Here is a 25,540-nt window from a genome sequence, read left to right on the forward strand (position 1 = left end):
TTACTGGACAGCGCACATTGTTGACCGCCACAAAGAGGACTGCCACTCCACACTATAGGACAGCCACTCCGGAGAGATCCTTTATTACTGGACAACGCACCTTGTTGACCGCCACAAAGAGGACTGCCACTCCCACACTAATTTACTAAATCAAAACTAGCACAGCACAGAACTCATTAGAATAAATACAGCTGTGATGACATACACTCATGAATCACTGTCAAAAAAATTAAAACAATTAAGGAGGTTAAAACCGTAAAAAAAGAAGGTTAGAACACTTCAACAAAAAGCTTAAGTTAAACGAAACCCAATGATTCACCGTCAGAACAGTTAATGAGGTTAAAACAGTAAAATTAGAGGTTAAAACAGTTCAAAGAAAAGCTAAAGTTACAAAACAACACATCGCAGGATAAGCTAACGGGAAGGAGTAGCGAATCCAGAAGAGACCATTTAAGGTTACAAACCACCATTTTTTTTTGTATGCTATATCAGAATATATTCTGTGAAAAATAAGACAGCGTTGAGATGACTATGTGGCTGCTATTTTAAGCAAGTAGAGTTGCCTGGTAACAGACATGCAAGAAATCAATGTAGGTTGATCACAAACATTTCTAATTATCTACTCATAATTCACAACACCGCCTCATTTCCTGTGATGTAAGTGGCATCATACCCCATGCAAGCTGATACTAGAAATAACAAGTAATTTCATAGCAATGAGTCATTTAGATACTACAGAAGTCAAGCTACTTGTAATCATCAAAGAAAGATTTAAATAGGCATCTCGGTCTGTTATATACTGTTAAAAATAAGTAGGGGATACTGGTATTCAATTTCAAATATCAATAATTATAGAATGAAATGAGATATGAAACTCAAAATAAGTGCACAGTGTGCATTAATGTTCCAACTCAAAGAGCATGAAGAAACGCACCGATTGTTTTGATCGAGAAGTTTTGAAATTGCATACTTAGTTTGTGTGTACGTTGTGTGCACACTGTGACAATAGTCTTTCTTGTTTATTACTGGAGCACTAAATCATAACCGTACATCAGGCGGAACATAGCCCAGTGGTAAAGCGCTCGCTTGATGCACGGTCGGTTTAGGATCGATCCCCGTCGGTAGCCCCATTGGGCTATTTCTCATTCCAGCCAGTGCTCCACAACTGGTGTATACTATCCTATCTATGGGATGGTGCATATAAAATATCCCTTGCTGCTAATCGAAAAGAGTAGCCCATGAAGTGGCGACAGCAGGTTTTCTCTATATATATCTGTGTGGTCCTTAACCAGATGTCTGATACGATATAACCGTAAATAAAATGTGTTGAGTGTGTTCCTTACTTCTTTTCTTCATTCTTTACAACATTGTGTAACTTTTAAACGATGCGACGTCTCTAAAGTCAGGAACGTCCCAGGCATGTAGTCATGTTCCAAGTTAGCACCACCCAGCAACTTGTGGCCCGTAGACTAAATGTATCACAATCAGACATTAACCTATTGTAGGCCCGATATCGACAAACCAGAAATGTGGATGGTCGTCCCCGTCCAGGGCGGTCAAGGGCCACAACTCCGATTCAGGACCGCTTCATTAGACCTTACTCGTTGAGGAATCGAGGCCAGTCAGCCAATCAAATCGCAAGAGACCGAGTTACAACTGGTGTTATAGTGTCTGGTCAGACTATTCGTAACAGACGCATAGAAGTAACATCCACGCATGTCGACCGAACGTTACCCCCACATTTGATTACGAAACACATATCTGCCATACGTCAATAGTGTACACATCGTAGACATTGGGCTAACAAGCGCTGGACTCAGGTAATGTTTTCAGACGAGTCCAGATTCACACTAGACTTCTATGATCGACGACAGCGTGTCTGGCGAAGTCCCAATGAATGCTACGCCAACGTCAACGTTCGTCCTCATGACCGATTTGGAGGAGGGTCCGTTATTGCGTAGGGTGTCATCACCATGATTGCCAGAACCCAGCTGTATATTGTCCATGGGAGGGTCACTGGTAAATACTATCGTGACAGCATCCTGGTACCGATCTTGTGCCCTTCGCACGTCAGGCGTATTTGCAGCAATATAATATCACCACACTACCGTGGTCAGCCCTAAGCCCAGACCTTTCACCCATTGAGCACATGTGGGACATCATCGAACGACGTCTCCGAGAACGTCACCGTCAGCCAACCAATCTGGCTGAATTAGGCGCCGCTCTCCAAGAGGAATGGGACAGGATCCCCAAAAATGTCATTGGACGTTTAATCAGGAGCATGCCACGTCGGATTCGTGCGTGCTTGGCGAACCGCGGTGGTTTTACCTGTTACTAGTGCAAATATTAAAAACGTCAAATTGACAAGCACCAACCCTGTTGCCTATCTGTGTGTCCTCAGGACCCACATCACTATCCTGGCTATAATATTTAATGCCAACCCCTTGTCACATGAGTGCTTGTGTTTTGCCATTAATTGTTATGGCAATAAAAATTAATACATCTCAGACTACCAACTGTCACGACGAAGTTGGGAAACTCGCCAATCTCTAGACTTCTACGGCTGTACTCTTACAACTCGATTCTCGTCATATACAACTCTTACGGCCATATAGTTGTTAATTTGAGCACACCCGTCGTAAGTTGAAAACATTACAACGATACCGTCGAGTTGGTCAACTCAGTCGTCACAGTTGATAGTCGGATCCTAGCATTATTAATGAACACGCTTTTCTGTTTGCAAAGAATTAGATGAATGAACACTTGACTGGTTTTGTCTTTTCTTTCAGACGTGTTTCGTCAATATAATAGCAGTTCATTTCTTCTGTCTATAACAGGCACTTTTAGCAATCAGTGTATCGATGACCGGTTCTTTTAAAATGGCAGTCTGGAACATTACCTATCGATTGGGCCGTGTAAGACATGCAACACCTCGAGAACAGTTTCCTAATGTGCGGCGCTGTTATCTCAAAAAAGTATTCAATTAACTAATGTGCAAACGTCATTACGTGGTTCAGATACACCACGTTTTGTACGAGTATTTAATCACCCGTGTGAGAAAAGCAAGTAGATGGAGCTATAAATCTCCCTTCCCGGAACATTATTTTTATTATTATACCGGCTTCGATGACTGGGCGTGGTGGCAGAAGGAGAAAATGTTTCGAAATTTTACGTAACCAGACATTAATTTACGTGATTTTTTGTTTTTGTTTTTTACCTAGGTAACCGATTGTTCCATCTGATGAATTATGTTTGCATAGGCTGATCAATTACCTCAGACTTGCATTAAAATAAATTATCTTCTGAAGTTTTAAACTTTCAATATTAGAACGTGTAAAGGTACACGAGGACTTCGAAATGTCCTTTTTGATCCTGCTATACCAAACACAACCTCTTAAACAGCTTAAAATAATGGGTTTAACATGTCGAAGGCTTATAGATCAGTGCCTGTATTTGACGACCAGGAGGTAGACATGTTCTTCCAACTTTTTGAACGGGCCGCTAAGCAGCTAAATTGGCCGCAGTCTAAGTGGACATTGTTAGCCGTGTCTAAGTTTAAGGGGAAGGCTAGCGTAGCTTATAATACAATGAGTGATGAGCGAGCAAGTCAGTACGACCTAGTTAAGTCGGCAGTGTTGAGGGCTTATGAATTACGACCTGGGGGATTATCGTTTACGGTATAGCGAGTTGAGAAAAACGCAGGGACAGTCTTATAGTGAGTTTGAGTCAAGAAGGCACGGATGTTTGATAAATGGGTGGTTTCTCATCAGGTAAAGTCATATACCGAGTTACGGGAGTTGTTGATCTTACAGGACATTAAAAATGGATTACCAGTTAGCTTACGTATTCATTTAGAGGATCGTGATGTCAAAAAGATAGAGGAGGCAGGCATAGTGGCAGATGACTACGTGTTAATACACAAAGCTCAGGCAATACAGGGTAGCTCTTTACAACAGGGTGATAAGAAGAAATTTCAGCCAGGTTTTTCCCGGGAAAGTAACTATCGGGGAGAGTCTTCTAGTTGGTCAGCTAGTCAGGCAAGGATTGCACCTGGTGGGCAAAGTAAGGATAAGCCTGCATTATCAGCCAATGCACGAACTTTTCGTCCACATTGCAGTTACTGTAAAAAGGAAAACCATCTTGTCGGGGACTGTTTTAAAAGGAAACGCGATAATGCGCAAGTGGTCGGTTTAGTGAGGTCAGCTCCGTTAGCGAGAGAGTTAATGGTTAGTCCCATGGCAAAGAAAGTAAACCCGTATGTGTCCACTGGTATGGTTTGTGATGTGAAACAAGAATAGAGTCCTAAGGCAATATCAATCTATCGAGATACCGGGTGTAGACAATCACTGATCACGTCGGAGTGTTTAGCTGGTATTGAGAATTCAGATACAGGACGTAGTTTGGCTTTAACCTCAGTTACTGGAGAAAATATGGTTGTCCGGTTACATAACGTTTTCTTGTGTTCGAAGTTTGTGACGGGACCAGTCATTATGGGTGTTGTAAAGGACTTGCCTGTTGAAAACATAGGAGTTTTGTTGGGTAATGATTTGACTAGTCAGTGTTGTCAGCCGAAATGTGACCAATTGTTAATTAAAGACAGCCCTTTACCAATAGAAGAGAGTGAGGTTGATGAGATTAGATATCCTGCGTGTGTAATGACTAGGGCTATGGCCAGTAGGGTAACACGAGACCTAGAGGATATTTGTGATTTGTCTAATACGTGTGTGAGCCATGAAATTGGAGTGGATGAGGTTATCAGTAAAATGGTAGATAAGTCAACTGGCGAACTAAACGTGGTGGAACCTGTTGACCTCCCGCAAAGGGTAAATGAACCAGTTGTGTTTGATAGAGGGGCCTTACCTTGTAATACACAAGAGTTAGTTCTAGAGCAGGGGGCTGATCCAGATTTGTTGGCAGCTCGCACTACATTGTTAACGGAGAGAGTATTAATGAATAAGAGAGTTAGAGATAGGAGGTTGCCGGCGTCCGGACTAGCTAGGAAGCATCTGAGCCATGCTCAGAGCAAAATAAAATCAGTGTTTCATAGGAAGGCTAAGAATCGGGAATTTAAACCAGGGGATAAGGTGCTGCTGTACCTTCCCATTAAACAGGGTTCATTACAGAACAGGTATTTCGGGCCCTATGTTGTGCACAAACGGGTTAATGAGACCGGGTATGTGATAAACACTCCTGATAGGGTAAGGAAAAGTAGGTATTGTCACATCAATTTGCTAAAAGGTTATTTTGACAGACTGCCGATAGTTCCAGAGTTACCTGTCCAAATTGAGAGTCACTCAATTTCCTGTGATGACGTCAAGACTGCAGAGATCAAATTAACCAACAGCCAGATGCTAGCAGACTTGAGCCCCCAGCGAGCAAAGTTGACTACGTTGATACAAGACAATGTTTCCATTTGTCAGGACCTTCCAACAGTTACCAATACCTTAAGCCAGGATGTGCGCTTGGAACCGAACGCTACACCGATTCGACAGCATGCCTATCGGAGAAAACCTGGAAAACGTGCGACACTGAAAAAGAAGGAAACGAAGTTCCAGTGGTCAGATGAATGCGAGAAGTCATTCAACCATCCTAAGCAGATGCTCTCCTCGTCTCCCGTGATGGCAGCACCAGACTACCGAATGCCTTTCAAGCTGGCTGTGGATGCCAGTGATGTGGGAGCTGGAGCTGTGCTGTTCCAAGAAGACGAAAATGGACTGGACCATCCTGTAAGTTTCTTCTCCAAAACGTTTGACAAACACCAGGTTAACTATTCCACTATAGAGAAGGAAGCTTTGGCCATGGTACAAGCTCTGAAGCATTTTCAGATCTACGTGAAGTCGGCATTGCATCAAGTGGTGGTCTTTACGGACCATAATCCGCTCACTTTCATTCACAGAATGAAAGCCATCAACCAGAGAGTTTTGAGATGGAGTCTGCTTCTGCAGGAATTCCCAATTACCATTGAACATATCAAGGGCACATCCAATGTAATCGCTGATGCCCTGTCCCGAAGTCGAACGTTGTGATAATGTGTTGACATTCTTGATTTCTGTTTTGTTTTTATTTTATTGTATACCAGGGACTCAGAGACTCAGTGTTATTACTGGTAGTCACCTTATTACTATGTGTTATAAATGCCCGGATGCGTCGGTTAACGCACATTTGTTTTATTGTAGTATATTTCCCTATTCCTAGAGTAGAGGAAATATCCTTTTTGAGGTGGGGGTGTGTGACGGAACATGCTCTTAAATTCTTTTCGCCTGTGGCGATATTAATTGTTTTAGAGGGCTGTGTGCAGTCCCAATATGCACTTAAGACCAGATGGGCTTTGTTACATAATACCTCCGCGCGACGGTACCCTCTGTTACACACCCAGACCAGGTGCGGAGGCCATGTGGCCAGTAGTTACGTAATACTTCCGCGAGTGCGGTTTTTACGACCGTGATTTTGGCGACTAGGCGACAGTATGTCTGGTCATCTAAGAAAAAAATGTCGTCTTGGTCGCTGTGGAAAACTCACATGATAGGGGGGTTACCGCGATGTGCCCCCAGGCGATATACGGGTTTTATAATAAATAGCTAGGGTTTTAGAGATATCAGGGAGAAACATAGGAAGGCTCCCAGGGAACGTTGTCCATCCGGACTGGTAAATATATATTTCTGCTCTGTTGTATAACCTTGATGTGATTGATGTGACTTTAAATATTTTAATACTGTATTATACCAATATTATTTAGACAGTGTTTCCGGTAATCTGACGAAGTAAACTGTAGGATTCATTGTTCTAAAAATTATTAAAGCTTAACCAGTCATCCTAGAGGACCTAGGTAAACTGTAGGTTATTGTCTTTATTGTGATAGGTACCAGTATTAATTCTGTATTACAAGGTTACTGAATGAGTAGTTAAGGGTTAATTAAAAATTAACCAGTTTAGGAATAGAGTTGTAATTCTTTTATTAATTAAGTTCCCTGGAAGCGTTTCTCAGTTATCACACGTGTGGGTGTTGTGTCACGGTGAAGTGATTAGAATATTGTGTAAACTAGACACCTAGAGATTAACTAATTAAGTTATCAGTTCTGGGTAGTTATTATTTGTTGTTGTCAATTACCTACTGCGGCAGTACATTTGTCAGCGTAGTATTAATACAGATTCCAAAGTGTATTGTGTTTTTGTTGTGTTTTCTAGTGAACTAAACGTGCTATATTATATATACTTTATATACGATCTTATCTCTGATCATACCTAGACGAGCCACTCGGGTTTTTGAACTGCCCGATACAGAGAGATCTAATAGATATACAGTTAGGAGAGATATTTGGATAATCGTGTTTTATTCAGTTACGGGTATTATAGGATCCCCGTGACAAACGCTTTTTAATGTGATAGAACGTAGCTACAAATAATGACGTCATACAACAAAATCATTGCTAAGTTGACAATACTCGATTTGCGTACACAAAACTGGAATAAATAATGATTTTCAGAATATTCTTGTAGGATTGCAGGGTAAAAGAAATAACTGGTTACTGTCTTAAGATATCGGCTTTATTCTGCTCAGGTCGAATGGCAGAGCCTCGCTGCATTAACCATTCTAACCTTCTCAGGATAAAGCCGATATCTTAAGACAGTGCCAATGCCCAAAAGGTTAATGTACACATTCAGAGCAAGCTGTTGTAGCGCACGCCTGTCCTGGGCACAAGTACCGGCCTCGGCCGGTTCCTCCGTCCATGATAGGAAGAGGTTGGGGAGGTGAAGGAGGGACCGCCTGCATTGGCAGGTGCAAGGGAGCACCAGCAGTCCAACCGTAGTTGGTAACAGGCGGGAGGTGGTATGGTGCTATGTAATTTGGAATGTCCCGTAGGATTAAGCCAAAGAGAAATGATGCGCATTTTAGTGAAGGAAGTTTTGCGCAATTTTGATGGTCGTTCTAAAGGTGAATGGTAGAGAGCTACGTATAAGTTTGGATTTTAGTAGGCCGAGAGTAGCTCGTAACCAGCTATTCCTTATATACATAAACCCCTCATATTCACAATGAGTATATATAGCAAATTGTGTTTTCGGGAACTTAATCCTACCTAAAAATAAGGGCCGACCCCAATTATTTTTCAATGTATTATTTTGTTCAACTTTTTAAAGTTTGTTTTATTTAACGACACCACTAGAGCACATTGATTTATTAATCATCGGCTATTGGATGTCAAACATTTGGTAATTTTATAATATAGTCCTAGAGAGGAAACCCGCTATATTTTTCCATTAGTAGCTAGGAATCTTTTCTATGCACCATCGCACAGACAGAATAGCAAACACCACCACCTTAGATATACCAGTCGTGATGCACTGGCTGGAACACGAAATAACCCAATTGGCCCACCGACGGGAATCGATCCCAAACTTTTTCTACGATTAAACTTACATATTAAATATATTTTCTGGTTTAGAATATCAGTGTTTGTATATTCAATGTGTTTTCTGGTCGTCTTAATATTTGTAAGATAGATAGATAGAATGAATGTTTAACGACACCCCAGCACGAAAAATACATCGGCTATTGGTTGTCAAACAATAGCCGATGTATTTTATGGTAATGCAAACAAATAAAGTGATGATCAACATCAATATAAAAATTCAATATTTAAATGAAAACACAGTGTAAAGAACTGTGCAAAAATACAAATATCACAGATAGATACTGACTTTTACTCTAAATTTCAGTTTGTGCTGTATTGGCTATTCTCAAAAAGAATGTTACACCCGTGCACCACGGTGAGGTTACAGCACGCGCAGGGGTATTTGTAAGAAGCCCAAACTGGATTTTGTCTTCAAATAATTTCGTACGTACGAAAAAACATATTTTAGGAAATAAAATGAAATTTAACCTAGTACACATATTAGAACGATCAGAAACACGTTTAATATACAGCCACTAATATTTTATGCAGAAAAAGTATATTTGATATGTTATTACAGTCATTAAAAAGTATTTTATAGTCGATACCAACTTAAAATTGCAGCAAACTCGGGAATGTCCCTTTAAGCAAATGCAACTGCAAAATAAAATAGCATGGAAACACTTGTCTCTTCTGCGATCCACCAACACTAGTTATTTAACAAACTGCGATCCACCAACACTAGTTATTTAACAAACTGAAAACTGGAGAGAAAAAAAAAACATTTGAAAAAACCTAGACAATATTTAACTAGAAGTTATTATCGAGATTAAATTTCTTCTTTTAGATGACATTTTATGAAATCAGTTTTACGATATGATTCCATTAAGATAACACGACCGGTTTGTCATTAAGTGGTGTAAAATCATTTTAGTCTCGTGTAATTTCGTGAAGTCTCGTCACAGTGTTATTTCCGATAGCATTGAAACGTCGCCGGAGCAATCGGCGTGGATTCCGTGTGCAGGTCGTTCATCACTGAATTAACCGCAACACTGACGGCGCTTGGTGTGCCGATTACATCAGTCAGTGGCAGCTTTCACGGCAATAAAAACAGAGTAAGATGAAACTCAAGTTAGCGCGGCTATATATTATGGTACTTCATGTCTGTTAAAGGTGCATTTCTGTAGTTGCATGTGACAATTTGCACTGGTTTTACATTGATATCTCATAAATATCTACATATTAAAGTTAGCAAGACACGGCTATTATATTGCACTCCATGTCTGTTAAAGGTGCATTTTCGCAGTTGCAAGTGTCAGCTTTTACTGGTTTTATATTTATATGATAAATATCAACAGATTAATAAATTCTGGACATTATCGTTTCGTAATTAACTGATAATATCGGAATTGTTATATTATGTCACAGTGGCTTCCTCAAGTATCATAGCTGAAGTTTACCGTAAACTATTAGAAATATATATAAAACAGAAACATCTACGTCGTATATTCATCAAAATAGCAACACGTTCAGCTAGACCGAGAAGAAAAACGTCCACTAGACTGGTTTAGGTGCTTCACGGTACCCCATATGGCCACGTCGCGGACCTGTCAAATAGTTCGCGAACGTTACCGAAACGTTAGCTGGCTGAACCGTGTCACTTGTTAGACTGATTTCTGTACTTAAAATTAGTTAAATGCCTTATGATAGAAAACAATGGTACATGTACCAGTCACATTGTTCGCGAGCGCTCTGCCTTCTGAACACGCTACTGCTGTTCGTTCTTTAAGAACGTTGAGTGGAAATCATGTACGCGACAAAATTATGTGACATGGCTCGCTTAATCTGTCCAAACCGTCTACATATTTTCTAATAATGCTATTATTCTGTTAGTAAATACAATTATTCAGTTATAATATCGATTAATGGGCATGTGTGTGTGTCATAGGGTTTTACGTGCACATTCAGAGCAAGCTGTTGTAGCGCACGCCAATGGGCATGTTGCTCAAAATACTATTTATACATTTCAAAGACATTACAGTCAGCTGGTATCACTTTGGGGAGGTGGGGGGTGGGGGGGGGGGCATTCAATTTTAAGGAGGGCACGGTAAGACGTGACCATCATAGCAGATTCCAGCAGATTCTAGGAGTGATACTTCTTATTCATCCACTTACGGCTAAGGGACATTATGCAACTTTAAAACAAAACATTTAACGAATCCATCGAACGAAATTAAAGTGTGGTGTGTACGTGTGTACGTGAGTACAGGGCTGCTTTCAGCCAGACCGAGCGGAAAAACGTCCACCATACTGGTTTATGCGCTTCACGGAAAACCAAATGGCCACGTTGGGAACCAATCAAATAGTTCGCGAACGTTAGCGAAACTTTTGTTGGCTGAAATTGGGGCTGGTGTTTGCTGCTATGTGTTTATGGTGGGTGAATGTGTATCCAGTTTTGGGGCGTTTTTTCTGTTTGTGTCTAGATTATGGAATTTGACGTATATCGTTTAAGGTGTCTTGTTTTTATTATTTTGTTTGCAGGCTGCCGAGAGAAGTGTGTTTTACAACAACGACACGTCAGTGACTGTCATACTGTGCGCCGACTACGGTATCGATCCCAACGAGAGACTCATCTTCTGTGTGTACCAGTTCGTAGCCATGTTCTCGGCGCCTACACTGATCATGATTATTTGCTACGCTTTCGTTATACATGCACTGTGGGTCAGTTCCAGGAAACTTATTACTATGACAGAGCCACCTAGTTCATCGTACGTATTTTGTTTTTTACATTATGGTGAGGGTGGGTGGTGTGGTGGGTGCGATTCCAAATTTGTAGATGTACGTGTACTAATATGTATATAGCAACACGTACGCGTTCACGAATTGTAGTTAACCTGCGAATACAAGTCGAAGTGTGTCCGTTGCCCTCTCTTCTATACTTCGACTATAGCTCAGTAGGTAGAGTGACCGCCTGAGGTGATTTGGTCGTAGGATCGAAGCCCTCCGGTAGAGCCATTCTCTGCCTGGGTTTTCCCGTTACAACTAGTGCCCCACGACTTTTATATCAATGGTAGTATTGTGTGTTATCCTGTCTGAGAAAATACATATAAAAGATCCCTTGCTGCTGATGGACAACTGTAGCGGGTTTACTCTAAGACTACGAGTCAAAATAAATATTCGACATCAAGTAGTTGATAAATCGCTGTGCTCTACTGGGGTGTCGTTACACAAAACAAACGGTTAAAGTTATCAAATGTTTAACATCCAATAGATTAAAAATAAATCAATGTGTTCTAGTGGTGTTGTTAAACAAAGCAAACGTTTTCCCTCTTTCTTGGGGGCGGGACTTCGCTCAGTCGGTTGAGTACTTGCTTGAGGCGCTTGCGTCGCAGGATCGAACCACATCGGTGGATCCATTCAACTGAATTTTTCTCGTTCCAACCAGTGTACCACAACTGGTCAAAGGCCGTGGTATGTGCTTTACTGTCTGTGGGAAAGTGTATATAAAAGATCCCTTGCTGCATTAAGAAACATGCTGCGGGTTTCTGTTATGACTACATGTCATAATTATCAAATGTTTGACATCCAATAGCCGATAATTAATCGATGTGTTCTAGTGGTGTCGTTAAACAAAACGAACTTTTTAACTCTCTTTCTTTCTTCTTTTCTGTGACCTTCTCTTTCATTCTTTTCTCGTGTTCTATCGTTTCACTCTGCTACTATGGTTGTACCAAGTTTCATGCACTATATTCCACGTGTTAAACTGTCAGATGCTTCAAATATGCTAGGACTAAGATATCTAACACACATAAAACCGTTTTCTGGTAACCCGACGACCGAGGTCAGCGTTAGCAGAACCCTATTAGTAACACCCAATTTCCATATGACCTACTAAACGTTGCACCGCTGGGCCTACCAGAAGCTGAAGAAGTCCATAAAGATAAAAATCAAACTAATGATAATCCATACTATATCGTTATCGTTTGTATAGTGGTATGTATGATAGCTATATTAGCATAATTACTGTTATTTATTTGTGCTATAAAAAAAGGTTATGTATGGCATAGTCTGTAACAATTCTCGATCGATCAATATCTCGAAACTTGTTAATTCACCATCAATATCTGATGGACACATTTTAGAATCCTTTTAGTTTTATCTCAAGAATGAACATTCAAGCTAGCATCATTATATATTACCTATATTAAATCAATATACGATATAAATTAAATATACATTTTCTTGACAGTTGTGTGTGTAATAACTGAAATTAAAGCAAAAGCATATTAAATTTGTTCATCGATACAGCAGCACAATTTACACTATGGCTAGTTTTGTGTCCACCATAATGCGTATTTCGACACTGTACCTATAAGTTAAGGAATTGAAGGAAGGAAATGGTTTATTTAACAACACACTCAACACACCTTTGAGTTAAAATCAAGGTTTATTTTATTTAACGACACCACTAGAGCATACTGATTTATTACTAATCGGCTATTGGATGTCAAACAATTTGATAATTCTTAGAGGAAACCCGCAATGTTGTTTCCATTAGTAGCAAAATATCTTTTATATGCACTTTCCCACAGACAGGACAGCACATACCACAGTCTTTGATATACCAGTCGCGAGGCTCTGGTGGGAACGGGAGGAGACCCGATGAGAGAATGGGTCCACCAATGTCGTTCGATCCTACGACTATAGCATATCAGGCGAGCCTTCTACCAACTAAGCTAAATGCTCAGTTACTGAAATCAAAGTATAAGAATTATTTATATGCACTTTAGCACATTTAGAACCATCGACTATTGAGCACACACACGGCTACGGGCCGAATGCGATGCGGTGGAATGGAAATTCAGATGTGCACGTCAGGGATTATTTTAAAGGTTAAAACAAATTGTATATGGGTTATTGGATTATACAAGTTACGATGTTCAGACACCTGGGTTTTTATTGTCAGTTGTATTCAACACGCGATGCCATGTCGCATTGGTGTGTCATAAAACAGCCCCTGATCTCCCGACAACTGAACTAATAGAGCAATTGTTGAGGAAAAAAAAAAAAAAAAAACTTTAAAAGCATGTGAACAATCGTTATAGTCGTTATTGGCTTGAACAGCTATTAGTTCTTTCGTCATTTTCAAGTATCAAATTAAAGTCCCTGGACCGAATTTCACAAAACATCGTAAGCCTAGTTTTGCACGTAAACGTAAATCTACGACTAAACCACAATTCGTATTAATATTATAGTACAACAATAGTTAGAATACACATATTTTTTCTTTTGTCCTCAAAATGGTCCATTTTCCTTAATGATGTAATTTTATTCGTGAAATAGATGCCAAACACGTGTAAACGTATGCCCGATATAACAGCTAGTCGCAGATGTAAACTTACGATGTTTTGTGAAATAGTTTTGTGAAATTGTTTTGTGAAATTGACCCCAGGTCTTCTGCTTACTTTAAAGGGACTGTCCTGAGTTTGCTTCTTTCTGACTTTTTTAACGACTGTAATTACATATTAAATATAGTTTCTGCATAAAATATTAATGGCTCTGTATTAAATGTGTTTCTGGTCGTCCTAGTGTTTATACCATAGGTCAAACTTCATTTTATGTCCTAATATATATTTTTTTCAAGAGACCAAATCCACTTTGGGCTACTTACAGATAGTAAGACGATTAGCAGCACATTCAATATACAGACACAGCTATTCTTAATAAAACAATGTATTTAATATGTAATTTTAGTCCATAAAAGATTTTATTAGTCGCAAATATCTTACAATGCAGCAAAGTCAGATAGTACCTTTAACAATTACAAATTCAATCCGTACTATAGAATGAAAAAATAGTGATAAAAATTTAACAGTTTTATGCCTTGAGTATCATGAATACATGTATTATGTTTCAAGGGCAGTTTGTTGCATGATTTATACATTATTATTTATAGTGTCAGTGATATATTCAAAGCAATCGAAAGTTCCAAGTTGTTACAATATTGAAAGAAATAGGAAGCCTATTTAACAAAACAAAAAATATTTAGTATTTGCTGTGCATGTACAATGGGACATCATTATATCAACATCATATTATTCCAGTTTATAAATGCCTGATATCTCGAACTGTACAGTCAATCCAAGAATACAATGTATGCCCATTATTAGGCAGAGTGGCTGGGTGGGGTGGGAGTAAGAATGTTATTTGACCTAGACCTCAACGTCATACTTTCTATTACCTCAATATTTGAAATCGCTTGAGAATATTTTAACTTGTAAGATAACCCACATGTCTATTAATTCGGTGTGTTCTATATAACGTAGTTTATATTCTATTTGTGTATCTGTAGTACACACTTGTTAATACATGTAAATGACAAAACCGTCATACGTGATCAGGCCCGTATATTTGCACAATGCAAAGTAAAATGGGTATTTGACAAAATAGTTGTTGATTCCATCAGTCTCTAGACAATCTAGTGCCTCGTCTATAGGACAGCCACTCCCGAGGAGATCATTTACTGGAGATTTCATCCTATTAGCACCGCCACAAATAAGATGCTACTCCCACACTTGTTTAGACAAATTTAGACAACAAAGACTTAAATATCTTAACAAATACTAATTGAATAGACCAAATATATACAAATGCCAGCAACTCTTCAGCTCGAAACGTATTAGTGTTCTTCAAAAATTGTGTAAGTTTATATCAGTTATTAACAAACAATTATGTGCTTCTTGACTTATGTGTAATTTTAACTGTGTTTTTTTAATATTTAGCTGCTCATCTGTTTGTATCGTGGTATATATGTTTTTGAAATCATCTTGACAATTTGTATGTTTATTATTATTATTTATGTTCCTCTGGTGCCACCGAATGGGGGCTATGATAGTAAATAAAGTTCTGTTCTGTTTACTAAATCAAAACTAGCACCGGACAGAGCTCATTAGAATAATTTCAGTGGTGATGACATGCACCCAAGAATCACTGTCATACCAGTGATGATATTAGGTGTTCGCGAAACATGAGCATACCCTGCCCCACCTGTGGCACCCGTCATGAGTACTTCCACCACTGCTGTCAAGTCCGTCACTTCATCAAAAAACAATGAAAAAATAATAAATGTGCAAGAATTTTTCCAAAGAGATAAAAAAGAATGCACAAATAGTGAATTCCATGTTTTATTTTGTTACTATGTATCATTCCAGAAGTAACCATGCGCTGTTGACCCCAGATTGCTGTCCCAGTCGACGTCTCAGCCCCAATGAGCAATCACTTCCGGGTCACATCAGATCTCGTCGAAGTCTAGTTCACAAGGCAAAGCAAGAACACAGTGCGGAGGTTTTGCGTGCACGAAAACAGGTAATTCGTGTTTAATTATTTCATTAAATCGTAAGTTTAAGTATACATCGTGGTCCCCAAGTGGTGGATTAATATTTCGAATTAGGAAATAATGCGTTAGAAACTTAATGGAAGAAGACCTGAGTATGAGGAAATGTTATATTTTTAAACTGTAACACTAACTCGAAATCACAAAATTAAAAAAAAATCTATAATTCCACGTTGGATTGATTTAAAAAATAAAGGGAATTTGTTTTGGAGATCACAAAAATTTTCTATTGTTTAATGTAATTTGGTCGGGATATAAACAGAAAGCCGTATTTGCCACAATTCAGAACACCGTCTGCTCATGGAGTATAAACTTATTATTTCTTGATTTTGTTTTATTCTACAATCATACAAAACGGATCTCCAATTAGTATAGGCGTGAAGATTGAGCCTCATGTTGGGAGTCAAGTGGCATCTACGTACAGACAGTATCAAAATACATGTTTTTACTAATTGCACATAAAATAGAAAATTTGTGTTACTTTCAAAACAGTTTCCTTTTCTTTTTATTCTAAGTCATGGTGAAATTACTGACAAAACATATTTAGAATTTTGGCTAAAACTGGGTAGTTTTTCACCACCAAATCTGTCCTCTACTATATCGCATTATTTCAACGGCACCTCTTTGATTTACGTGTAAAACATCAAGGCACCACGTCACCATCTGTCGTTATTTGTTGTAGAAGCTTATAGTCCGGTTTACAATACAGTTCAAAAGTTTGTCGAAATTACTTTTTTTTTTTTAATATTATTAAATAGTCCGATCCTCTCTTCTTTCTCTTAATTATTTTTGGACTGGTCTTCTAAAATGCTCCAAATTATATAAATATTCGACCGAGCAGTCAATTCTTTTTATTTTTGGCTTGTAACTTTTTTCTTCTTTTTTTTTTTCCTTTTTTAAAAATTCTATTGGCTATTTTCAAAATTCTGTCCATTTTCAACTCTACCCCCCCACCTCCACCCCGAGTCAGCCCACATATCTTATCTAAAAAAATTTTACCACCTGATCTAATCTAGCGACCAAATTTAATGAGTAGAATTTTCTCTATTAATTATATTAATTAGAGATGCGCATCAAAATTTTAAAGGCCCACTATTTAATTTTTTGATGTAAATTTCAAAATTGTCCGCTTAATTTTTTTCTGTCCCTGGACAAGCCCCTGGCTATCCAGAGACAAGCCCCGGGACGGACATGCTCGAAACTCTAGTGGTATATGAGCATGTAAAAATTATTCGCACTCGCACTTATCATTTAAAACAAAAATACAGATTTGTGAAATGCCTTTCAAAATCGTTCTTTGATGATTACAAGTAGGTTGACCTCTGAAGTATTTAAATAACCCATTGGTTTGAAATTATTTGTTATATTTAGTACTAACTGATAACTTGTATAACAGCAACACGAGGTGGCGCTCAGGCATGAGGGTGGCTAGCTGAAAATGTCCGTCGTCGACCTATGTTGAATTTTTACCAGGTAGTTGCCAAGGGAGACTACTTCCTCAAACGTGTACTCACGTGACCCTCTCGATACTGTTGTATTTTTCACACAATGTGTTCTCACATAGAAATTGTAGTGAACTGCGTGGAGTAATTAATACTGGAGTGAAACATTAACACAAAGGCCAAGTAAAAAAAAAAAATGGTTCCTGTTACGTGCCAAAACAAATTAGGGTAGGTAGGGAAAGCTGGGTTTTTGTTCTTTTTTTCCCCATTTCGAGCTAATATTTGCTGAATAGTAAAACTTTTTTCCCTGTGTTACAGTGCAGCTGACAAAACATACTCTAATCAGAATTCTTAATTATTTTATAGACCAAAAAAACCCCAAACAAAACATGTCCAAACCTAGTCCAATCACAATCGCCAAGGTAAACATCACCTAAGTCTAATACTACACTGTAAGGTTATAAACTACGATGACACTAAAATAACACTGTAATGTGTTCATTTGAAAAAAAAGTTTAATATCAAATCTGACAAAGGTAATTAAACTGTAAAATTTGAATGAATCAGTGGAGGTGAGTATGTATTTAATACAGAAACGCTCGGCCAGCTGGCCAACCGTGATGTTCGAATCATCTACAGCGATATCGTCATCATTTACTTCTGCTTTACAGCTGGCTTGAAATCTGACACCGGGAGGGTGAATGCATGAAAATAATTCAGTGAATGTCGTTTTATTTGAAATGGACTTAAATAATATTACCTGTTTTGAATGCGCATATTTTGTAAATTCTGCTTTGTAAACGGAAATGGAAGACGCCATTGGCTTACATCGCAACGTGTTCTCGTAATTAATTCGGAACTACTCGGAACCAACGTGTTCTCAGATTCATTCGAAACTACTCGGAACTTGTGAATCGGCCGAATGGCTCTCAATATCGGAAGCTTTAAGATTATATGTAAAATCGCACGAAGTATTCCGGGTCTTCTGGTAACGAGATCCGGATCTTGTGCTAATTAGATCTCGGACTGACAGATCTCGTGGCATCTCTCTGCATTTGTTGTTTTTAGAGTCGACGAAAATTAGGATTGATTTTAATGGATTATTAAATAAAACTGGTAAAAAAAGAAGAAAGAAAAAAGGTCCAATTTAGATATCTTTGCTGTAATATACATATTAGCTATTTTTCATTTTTAAATAATCAAGCATTTCATGACCATATTTCAACAAACATATACATTTAACTATAATACGGTGTTTGAGATACGCTAATGATTGTCTGACAGCGAAATAAGCCAGTGTTAGGACAAAATCGACTTTTGTTATCCCAGCTTTAGGCTGTTCGGCGTGACAAAACGACAAAGGGTTTATATTTGTCCAATCTGTTGCAGGTAATCAAAATGTTAATCATGATCATCGTCGTCTTTCTCATTTGCTGGGGACCAAAACTGATCTTCAGGATTCTACAGCGAATGGATCAGATAAATCTCTTTCAGAAGTCTATATTCATGACAAAGGTAAGGCCTGATATAAAAACAATTGTGCGGTTTCGGGAACGTGCCGAAAAATTATTCGTAGAGTAGATCAGCTATGGTCTTTTGTTGTCGTTGTCGTTGTCGTTGTTGTTTTTGTTGTGTTTTTTCTTATTACTATCACTTCGACAGTTACTCTTTTCACCTACATATTAACTATAAATCGAAAAACCCCACCCCACCACCATCAAAACAAAATTAGGGTCGACCCTTTTTTCTTAGATAAGGTCGGGTTCCTGGAAACACACAGTTTTTTTTTTTAGCCCTTAGTAACTTTTATTTTAATTTTTAAAATTTGTATTGCCCCAGAAAAAGAATAGATAATGTCAGGGTTGGGGCCCTGAATCATTACCGTACATAGCAATTATACACAGAATATGCCATGGAGCAAGGAGAGAAAGGGAAGGAAGAAAGCTGAAATAAGTATTTCCTCCAAACCAGCAACATTGTAAAACAAACAACCATGGTCTCTTTTATATAAAAAATCAGGCTGGTCGTTTAAATATTTTCCAAAGATCTTAACCAACATTCCCAGTTTTCGTCGAATTCTTTATGTAAACAATTCTTGTAATACATATATATTTTTAATAATAGCTTACCTTCGATATAATATTTGAATCCAGTTTTATTGAGTGTAGTTTTCTGTAATTTTATTTTGTATATATAATACTTTACATTTATAATTAACCAATTTACGAAATTGTTTTCCTTATTTATATCGCCAAATAAAATAATAGTTTTGTCAAACTGGAAGTATTCATCTTTTTATTGCAACCATTGTTCTATAACATTCCAGAGTTCGACGACTTTGGGGCAAGCGTAAAACAAATCATCCGATGTTTCTGGCTGGCGATGGCAGAAATAACAAAGATTTGAATCAACATATTTTATTTTATATAAGAAAGTATTCGTTTCTGTAATTGTATGTATGATTTGATATTGGAACCATAACAGTGTTGGGTCTTTCAAAATCTTAAATGGCAGCCTATAATACTTTTCCCACTCTGAAGGGGAAAAAGCAAATCCTTCAGCAGAGTTAGTAACTTAGAATTACGACCACACTATATTGCCCGACTCGAAAATCACCATATCCAAACAGTTTCTTTTCTTAAGTTATTATTTACCATAAAAGTGAGTGAATTAGTTTATGAACACAAATATTCCACGTCACAAAAAAAAAAAAAAAAATTAGCAAATCTCTTACAAAAATCTGTATTTATGACAAGGGTGGGTAACTTGGAAGTAGAAACACACAGTACACTGCACACTACGAAAACCAAATATACGGTGTGGGATCTAGTCTGATATCATGCTCCCCCCCCCCCCCCCCCCCTTACATCCCCATGCCTGGCAAATTTATTTGTTTCTGTTTTGTGCGATGGAAGCTGAAAAGTGCCTTCGCTAACCCCCACTATTCTTGAAAGTTGTGTGGCGCTAACGCGAAGTACGGGATACTGAGAAAAGTGTGTTTTTTACATGCACAAGGTTTCCTCACAAACCTTTCAGTACAAAACTGCTTTTGTTTATAAGTGAAAAATGTTGCTTAGCAATTCATTTAACTATAAATCTTATAAGTCACAAACCTGACAACAATAATGTCCACGGAGTAAAAGAGCACACAGATAGATGGTACATAAACTCCGTTTCCCCTCTATAATTTATATTGAATCAGTGAGAGGTAAGGTTTCAAGAGTGTGCGGTTAAAGAGATTTATTACACATTTTTGTCCATGTTGTGGTACAACAGTGTTATAAATTACAATTAATATATACATATAATTATATATATATATATATATATATATATATATATATATATATATATATATATATATATATATATATATATATATATATATATATATATATATATATATAATTACAACAGTGCAATGAATAATAATAGTAGTAGCATTAGTAGTAGTAGTAGTAGTAGTAGTAGTAGTAGTAGTAGTAGTAGCAGTAGTAAAATGAATTACCACATAAACATCCCTTCCTCCTCATAAAACTATAAGAATCGTAGGTAAGTAAAATATTCTATATATTTATATTACCCGTCATCACCGCACGTCATTCCGCTTGTCAGTTAATTATTATTATTATTATTATTATTATTATTATATTTTGTTTTGTTTTTTGTTGTTGCAATATTAATGTTTTCATGATAGACCTGGTTTAATTTTAAATATGCCTTCGTTGTTTAGCACATTACTGTTTTTATTTTCAGTTCATCATCCACTGTATACTATTTGTATTCTTAGATCATCATCGACTGTTTACTGTTTTTATATTCAAATCGTGAATCGACTGTTTACCGTACATACAGTACTGTCTCAATCCCATCATCCACGGGTTTATGTAGCGCAATTTTCAATACTGTTTTTATTTTCAGATCATCATTGACAGCATTACTGTTTTTATTTATAGGTCACCATCGACTGTATTACTGTTTATATTATCAGATCGTCATCGACTGTTTACTGTTTTTATTTTCAGATCATCATTGACTGTATTACTGTTTTTATTTTCAGATCGTCATCGACTGTTTACTGTTTTAATTTTCAGATCGTCATCGACTGTTTACTATTTTCATATCATCATCGACTGTTTACTGTTTTTATTTTCAGACCGTCATCGACTGTATTACTGTTTTTATTTATTGATCGTCATCGACTGTATTACTGTTTTTATTTTTAGATCGTCATCGACTGTTTACCGTACATACAGTCCTGTCTCAACCCCATCATCTACGGGTTTATGTCCCGCAATTTCCGCCGCAGCATGAAGACGGCGTGTACCACGCACCTGTGCCGGAAGTCGAACACGCATACGTGCCTTGGTCGACGCCAAAATGGCTCCGACTACGAGATGGAACCAAGGTCGACGTGTACCAACGGAACAATTCAAACTAAAATCTCTCTCAGAACTAGCAAAAGCAGTTCATCTGAAGACAAGACGACGACACTTTGTCAGTAAAGATGTTCGTTATTACTATTATCCTGTTCAATTATTTAGACCCAAAGTTTTTTGCAAATGTTACGTTTATTTCCTATTCGATATTTTTTTTCTTTGCATTTACATGAAAACAAACCCAAACCCCGACAGGTTTTATATACAAATCATCATATAAAATGCACGAAGTTGACTTAATTCCACTTTTTAAAAATCTCTGTGTCGTTTGAATGCACGTTATTTCGCCTATAAATAACTAAGGTCATTTGCATATCAAAAGCATCATTCTATAGTGCGTTTCAAACTAATGTTCGATTCTATCGTCCTATCCGCACAAATCGTAGTATGACCTATATTTAAGAAAATATCTGTAAACATGAAGCAGGCGCGGATTCAGGTGGGGAGTTCAAGTGACAAAACCTCAGTTTGAAAAAAAAATATGTATCAAATATTATAATTATATTGTGGAATACACAGCGCGCGCGCTGAAGGGAGAGACAGACAGAGAGAGAGAGAGAGAGAGAGAGAGAGAGAGAGAGAGAGAGAGAGAGAGAGAGAGAGAGAGAGAGAGAGACGTCATTTATGTAACGACGCACTCAACATATTTTAATCTATGGTTATATGGTTATAGGGAGAGAGAGAGAAGAATATGGTATGCATGCGATTGGTGGAGGTGTGACCCACTGCATGACCCCAACCCCACTTAAGGCTTCTTTTGTATATGGAGCGGGACGTAGCTCAGAGGTAAAGCGTTCGCTCATGGTAGGTCGACTGATCGATCCCACATGGTGGACCCATTGGGTTGTGTCTAGTTCCAGCCTGTGCACCACAACTGATGTATAAAGGTTGTGGTATGTGCTATCCTGTCTATGGGATGGTGCATATAAAACGTCCCTTATTGCTTATCAAAATTGCTTATCGAAAACAGTGGCCCATGTGGCGGTAGCGAGTTTCTTTCTCACTGTCATAATGCTCCTTAACCGTTTTGTCTGACGCCACATAAGCGTATATCAAATGCATTGAGTGTGTCGTTAAATAAACATTTCTCTCGTATGTATGTGTAGTCTATATGCATTTCTAGTCGATTAGTTTATAGGTTGTTAGGTTGTTTGATAGTGAATGATATGGAAATAAATTGTTTTTGGTGTTAAAGAGTTCATGCATACATTAAAGTAATACTCCTGATGGGTATGGAGAAATAACTTAATCAGTCGACGAACTCATTTCTTCATCACTATCTTCGTTAAGGGGGACTATCACAGGGGGTATTTTATTTCTTATAAAACTATTTTGTTTTCTAAAATCTTCTTCGATCTTTATTACATGTTTAACTGCGTCAGAGAAGTGTGTAGGTGTGGCAGAGTTCAATGCATGTGCAAGTTCTCTCCGCACCGTGGTAATTTTACCATCATTATGACGAGCTATGTGCCCTTTGACTTGACCCCAGATCAGTTCTGTCGGATTGAGTTCAGAATGTCTTGGCGGCAGTCTTAGACACAAGTGCCCATGGCGTTCAGCAATATCATCAGTAACAAATTGCTTTGCACATTTGTTACTTTTCACAAGTTCATAAAGAACTGGATTTGTCATGTTACTCTCAAAAGGTATATTTTTGTTTCGTAGCCACGACTGAATTTCTTCCTTTTTAGCGTTTAGTGCAGGACATCGTGTAATCTCAGTTAATTTGTTGTGGTAGCTTGCGTTATCCATGACGATAACAGAAGGTTCTGGTAGAGAAGGCATAAGTTGTTCTTCAAACCATTTGATGAAATTGTCATGATTCATCTCACCATGATAGTCTCCGTCTGGGTTTTTTTAGCCTCAAAGATCAATTCACAGCCATCTATCAATCCATATTTATCACAGCCAGCATGACAAATAATAAGTCTTTTTCCCTTCCCAGTCACCGAACAGAGTTTAGGAACTCGATCAGCAGCGTCTGATTTCGGCGGGTGATTGTCGGTACTTGTGCCCGGGTGGATATCTGTCCAGTGGTGGGATGTTGTGTGGTTGACATTCACCCAGGTCTCATCTTGATACACTATTAAATACCCCTGTTCTCGTAAATTGGATATTTCATGGAGATAGGACAGTCTCCTGTCTGATATATTGGCGTCCTCAAAAATCACTTTTCCGGTTGTAGACATATGTTGGTATTTAAAATCGAGGTCATGGAGTGTTCTTCGTAAAGTTGATATGGATATGTTGATTCCACATTCCTCCCTTAAAGCCACGTTAATCTTATGTAATGTAGGTAATTCGCCCTCTCTATAAAATCTGTATACTCTTCGTCTAATAACATCTTTATCAAATAAATCGATGAGTTTTCGGTCGCGTTTTTTAACAGTGATTTCTGTGCTTGGATTCGTAGAGCTTAGATTTTTCACAGTTCTTTTTACTGTTGAAACCGAAACTTTAAGTGCAGCGGAAACTCGATCGACAATTCGATAAGAAGCATACCTAGGTCTACCGCGCTGATATTCATCTTCAAAATAATCGAAAACGTTCTTAATACACGATTTTACATCAACTGAACTGTTTTTCGATTTACCCATATTTTTCCTCAAATAACAATAACAAGAATGTCGACTAATACATTTTCAATGAATTTATATACCCTACCTAACTTGTATTTTACGTGGTTTACACATTGCTACAATAGCACGTGCAGTCATAGATCGAAATAATGATGTTATTGACCAAGCAATGCTATCGTATTTTGAACATTCAGGGCTGTGTCTGCGGGATGAAAAAGTGGTTGAACCCATACGAGTCCGAACAATAGCCCTTTGGTTTTTCGCATTACACATGTAACACCCCACCCCCAAACCCCAGCCCCTAGCACCACCCTAAATACTATATATATATATATATATATATATATATATATATATATATATATATATACGTATGAGTTCCCAATTTAGAGGCAAATTAAATAATATTTTTATTATTATTTGATGTTGGTGGTCTTTGACATTTTATCCCCCCCCCCCCCCCCCAGGTCTTCTGGGTCCGGCCCTGCATTAAATTTATTTATAAATTTGGAAAGCACATTCCTGCGGTGTGTGAGGTGATTTGTGTTTATTACTGTGCTACACCTCAGTTGTGTTAGGTTAGGTATGGTATGCTAATATATAATTGATATAATAAAATAAAAATACATAATACATTAGCTAAATTTATTAAATATAATGCTACAAGAAAGGGTTACATGTTCTGTTTGTTTACATCTATGTTTAACGGAAAGATTAGACAATGCTGTTACACACTGCAAAACAATAATAACATTGATTTAGTGAAACAAGCTATAATGGCCTTCACGTAGCCTCAGATCCCAATGTTTTGATATGCAAATGACCTTAGTTATTTATAGGCGAAATAACGTGCATTCAAACGACACAGAGATTTTTAAAAAGTGGAATTAAGTCAACTTCGTGCATTTTATATGATGATTTGTATATAAAACCTGTCGGGGTTTGGGTTTGTTTTCATGTAAATGCAAAGAAAACAAATATCGAATAGGAAATAAACGTAACATTTGCAAAAAAACTTTGGGTCTAAATAATTGAACAGGATAATAGTATGTCCATTCACTGTATTCTGTCGGCAGAAATCAACTTCATGGCAGCAAGACACAGTGTATGCCGTCATCAAAAATAGAAATCAGTTTGCTGTCAGTAACATAGTGTACTGTCAACAACAGACTGTACGCTGAGCAACAGACTGCACTACGTGCAACAATACTGCGCTGTCAGCAACTGACTGCACTATCAACAACATACGGTATTGTCAGCAACAGACTGCCCCGTTAGCTACAGCTACTGTAAGCAA

General features: G+C 37.9%; 1 protein-coding gene across 1 annotated transcript in view; it reads left to right on the top strand.

The window, feature by feature from the left end:
* LOC121374437 (galanin receptor type 1-like) overlaps nucleotides 1-21,755 on the top strand; it is a 79,916-nt gene extending 58,161 nt beyond the window's left edge. The window contains exons 3-7 of the mRNA XM_041501539.1: nucleotides 1,526-1,539; nucleotides 10,946-11,158; nucleotides 15,602-15,755; nucleotides 18,615-18,740; nucleotides 21,452-21,755. Coding sequence (XP_041357473.1) covers nucleotides 1,526-1,539; nucleotides 10,946-11,158; nucleotides 15,602-15,755; nucleotides 18,615-18,740; nucleotides 21,452-21,730 — 786 coding nt within the window. The 3' untranslated portion in view covers nucleotides 21,731-21,755. The remainder of the gene's footprint in view (nucleotides 1-1,525; nucleotides 1,540-10,945; nucleotides 11,159-15,601; nucleotides 15,756-18,614; nucleotides 18,741-21,451) is intronic.
* The last annotated feature ends 3,785 nt before the right edge of the window (nucleotides 21,756-25,540 follow it).

The sequence above is a fragment of the Gigantopelta aegis genome, chromosome 6 (genome assembly GCF_016097555.1).
Source record: "Gigantopelta aegis isolate Gae_Host chromosome 6, Gae_host_genome, whole genome shotgun sequence".
Lineage (NCBI taxonomy): Eukaryota > Metazoa > Mollusca > Gastropoda > Neomphalida > Peltospiridae > Gigantopelta > Gigantopelta aegis.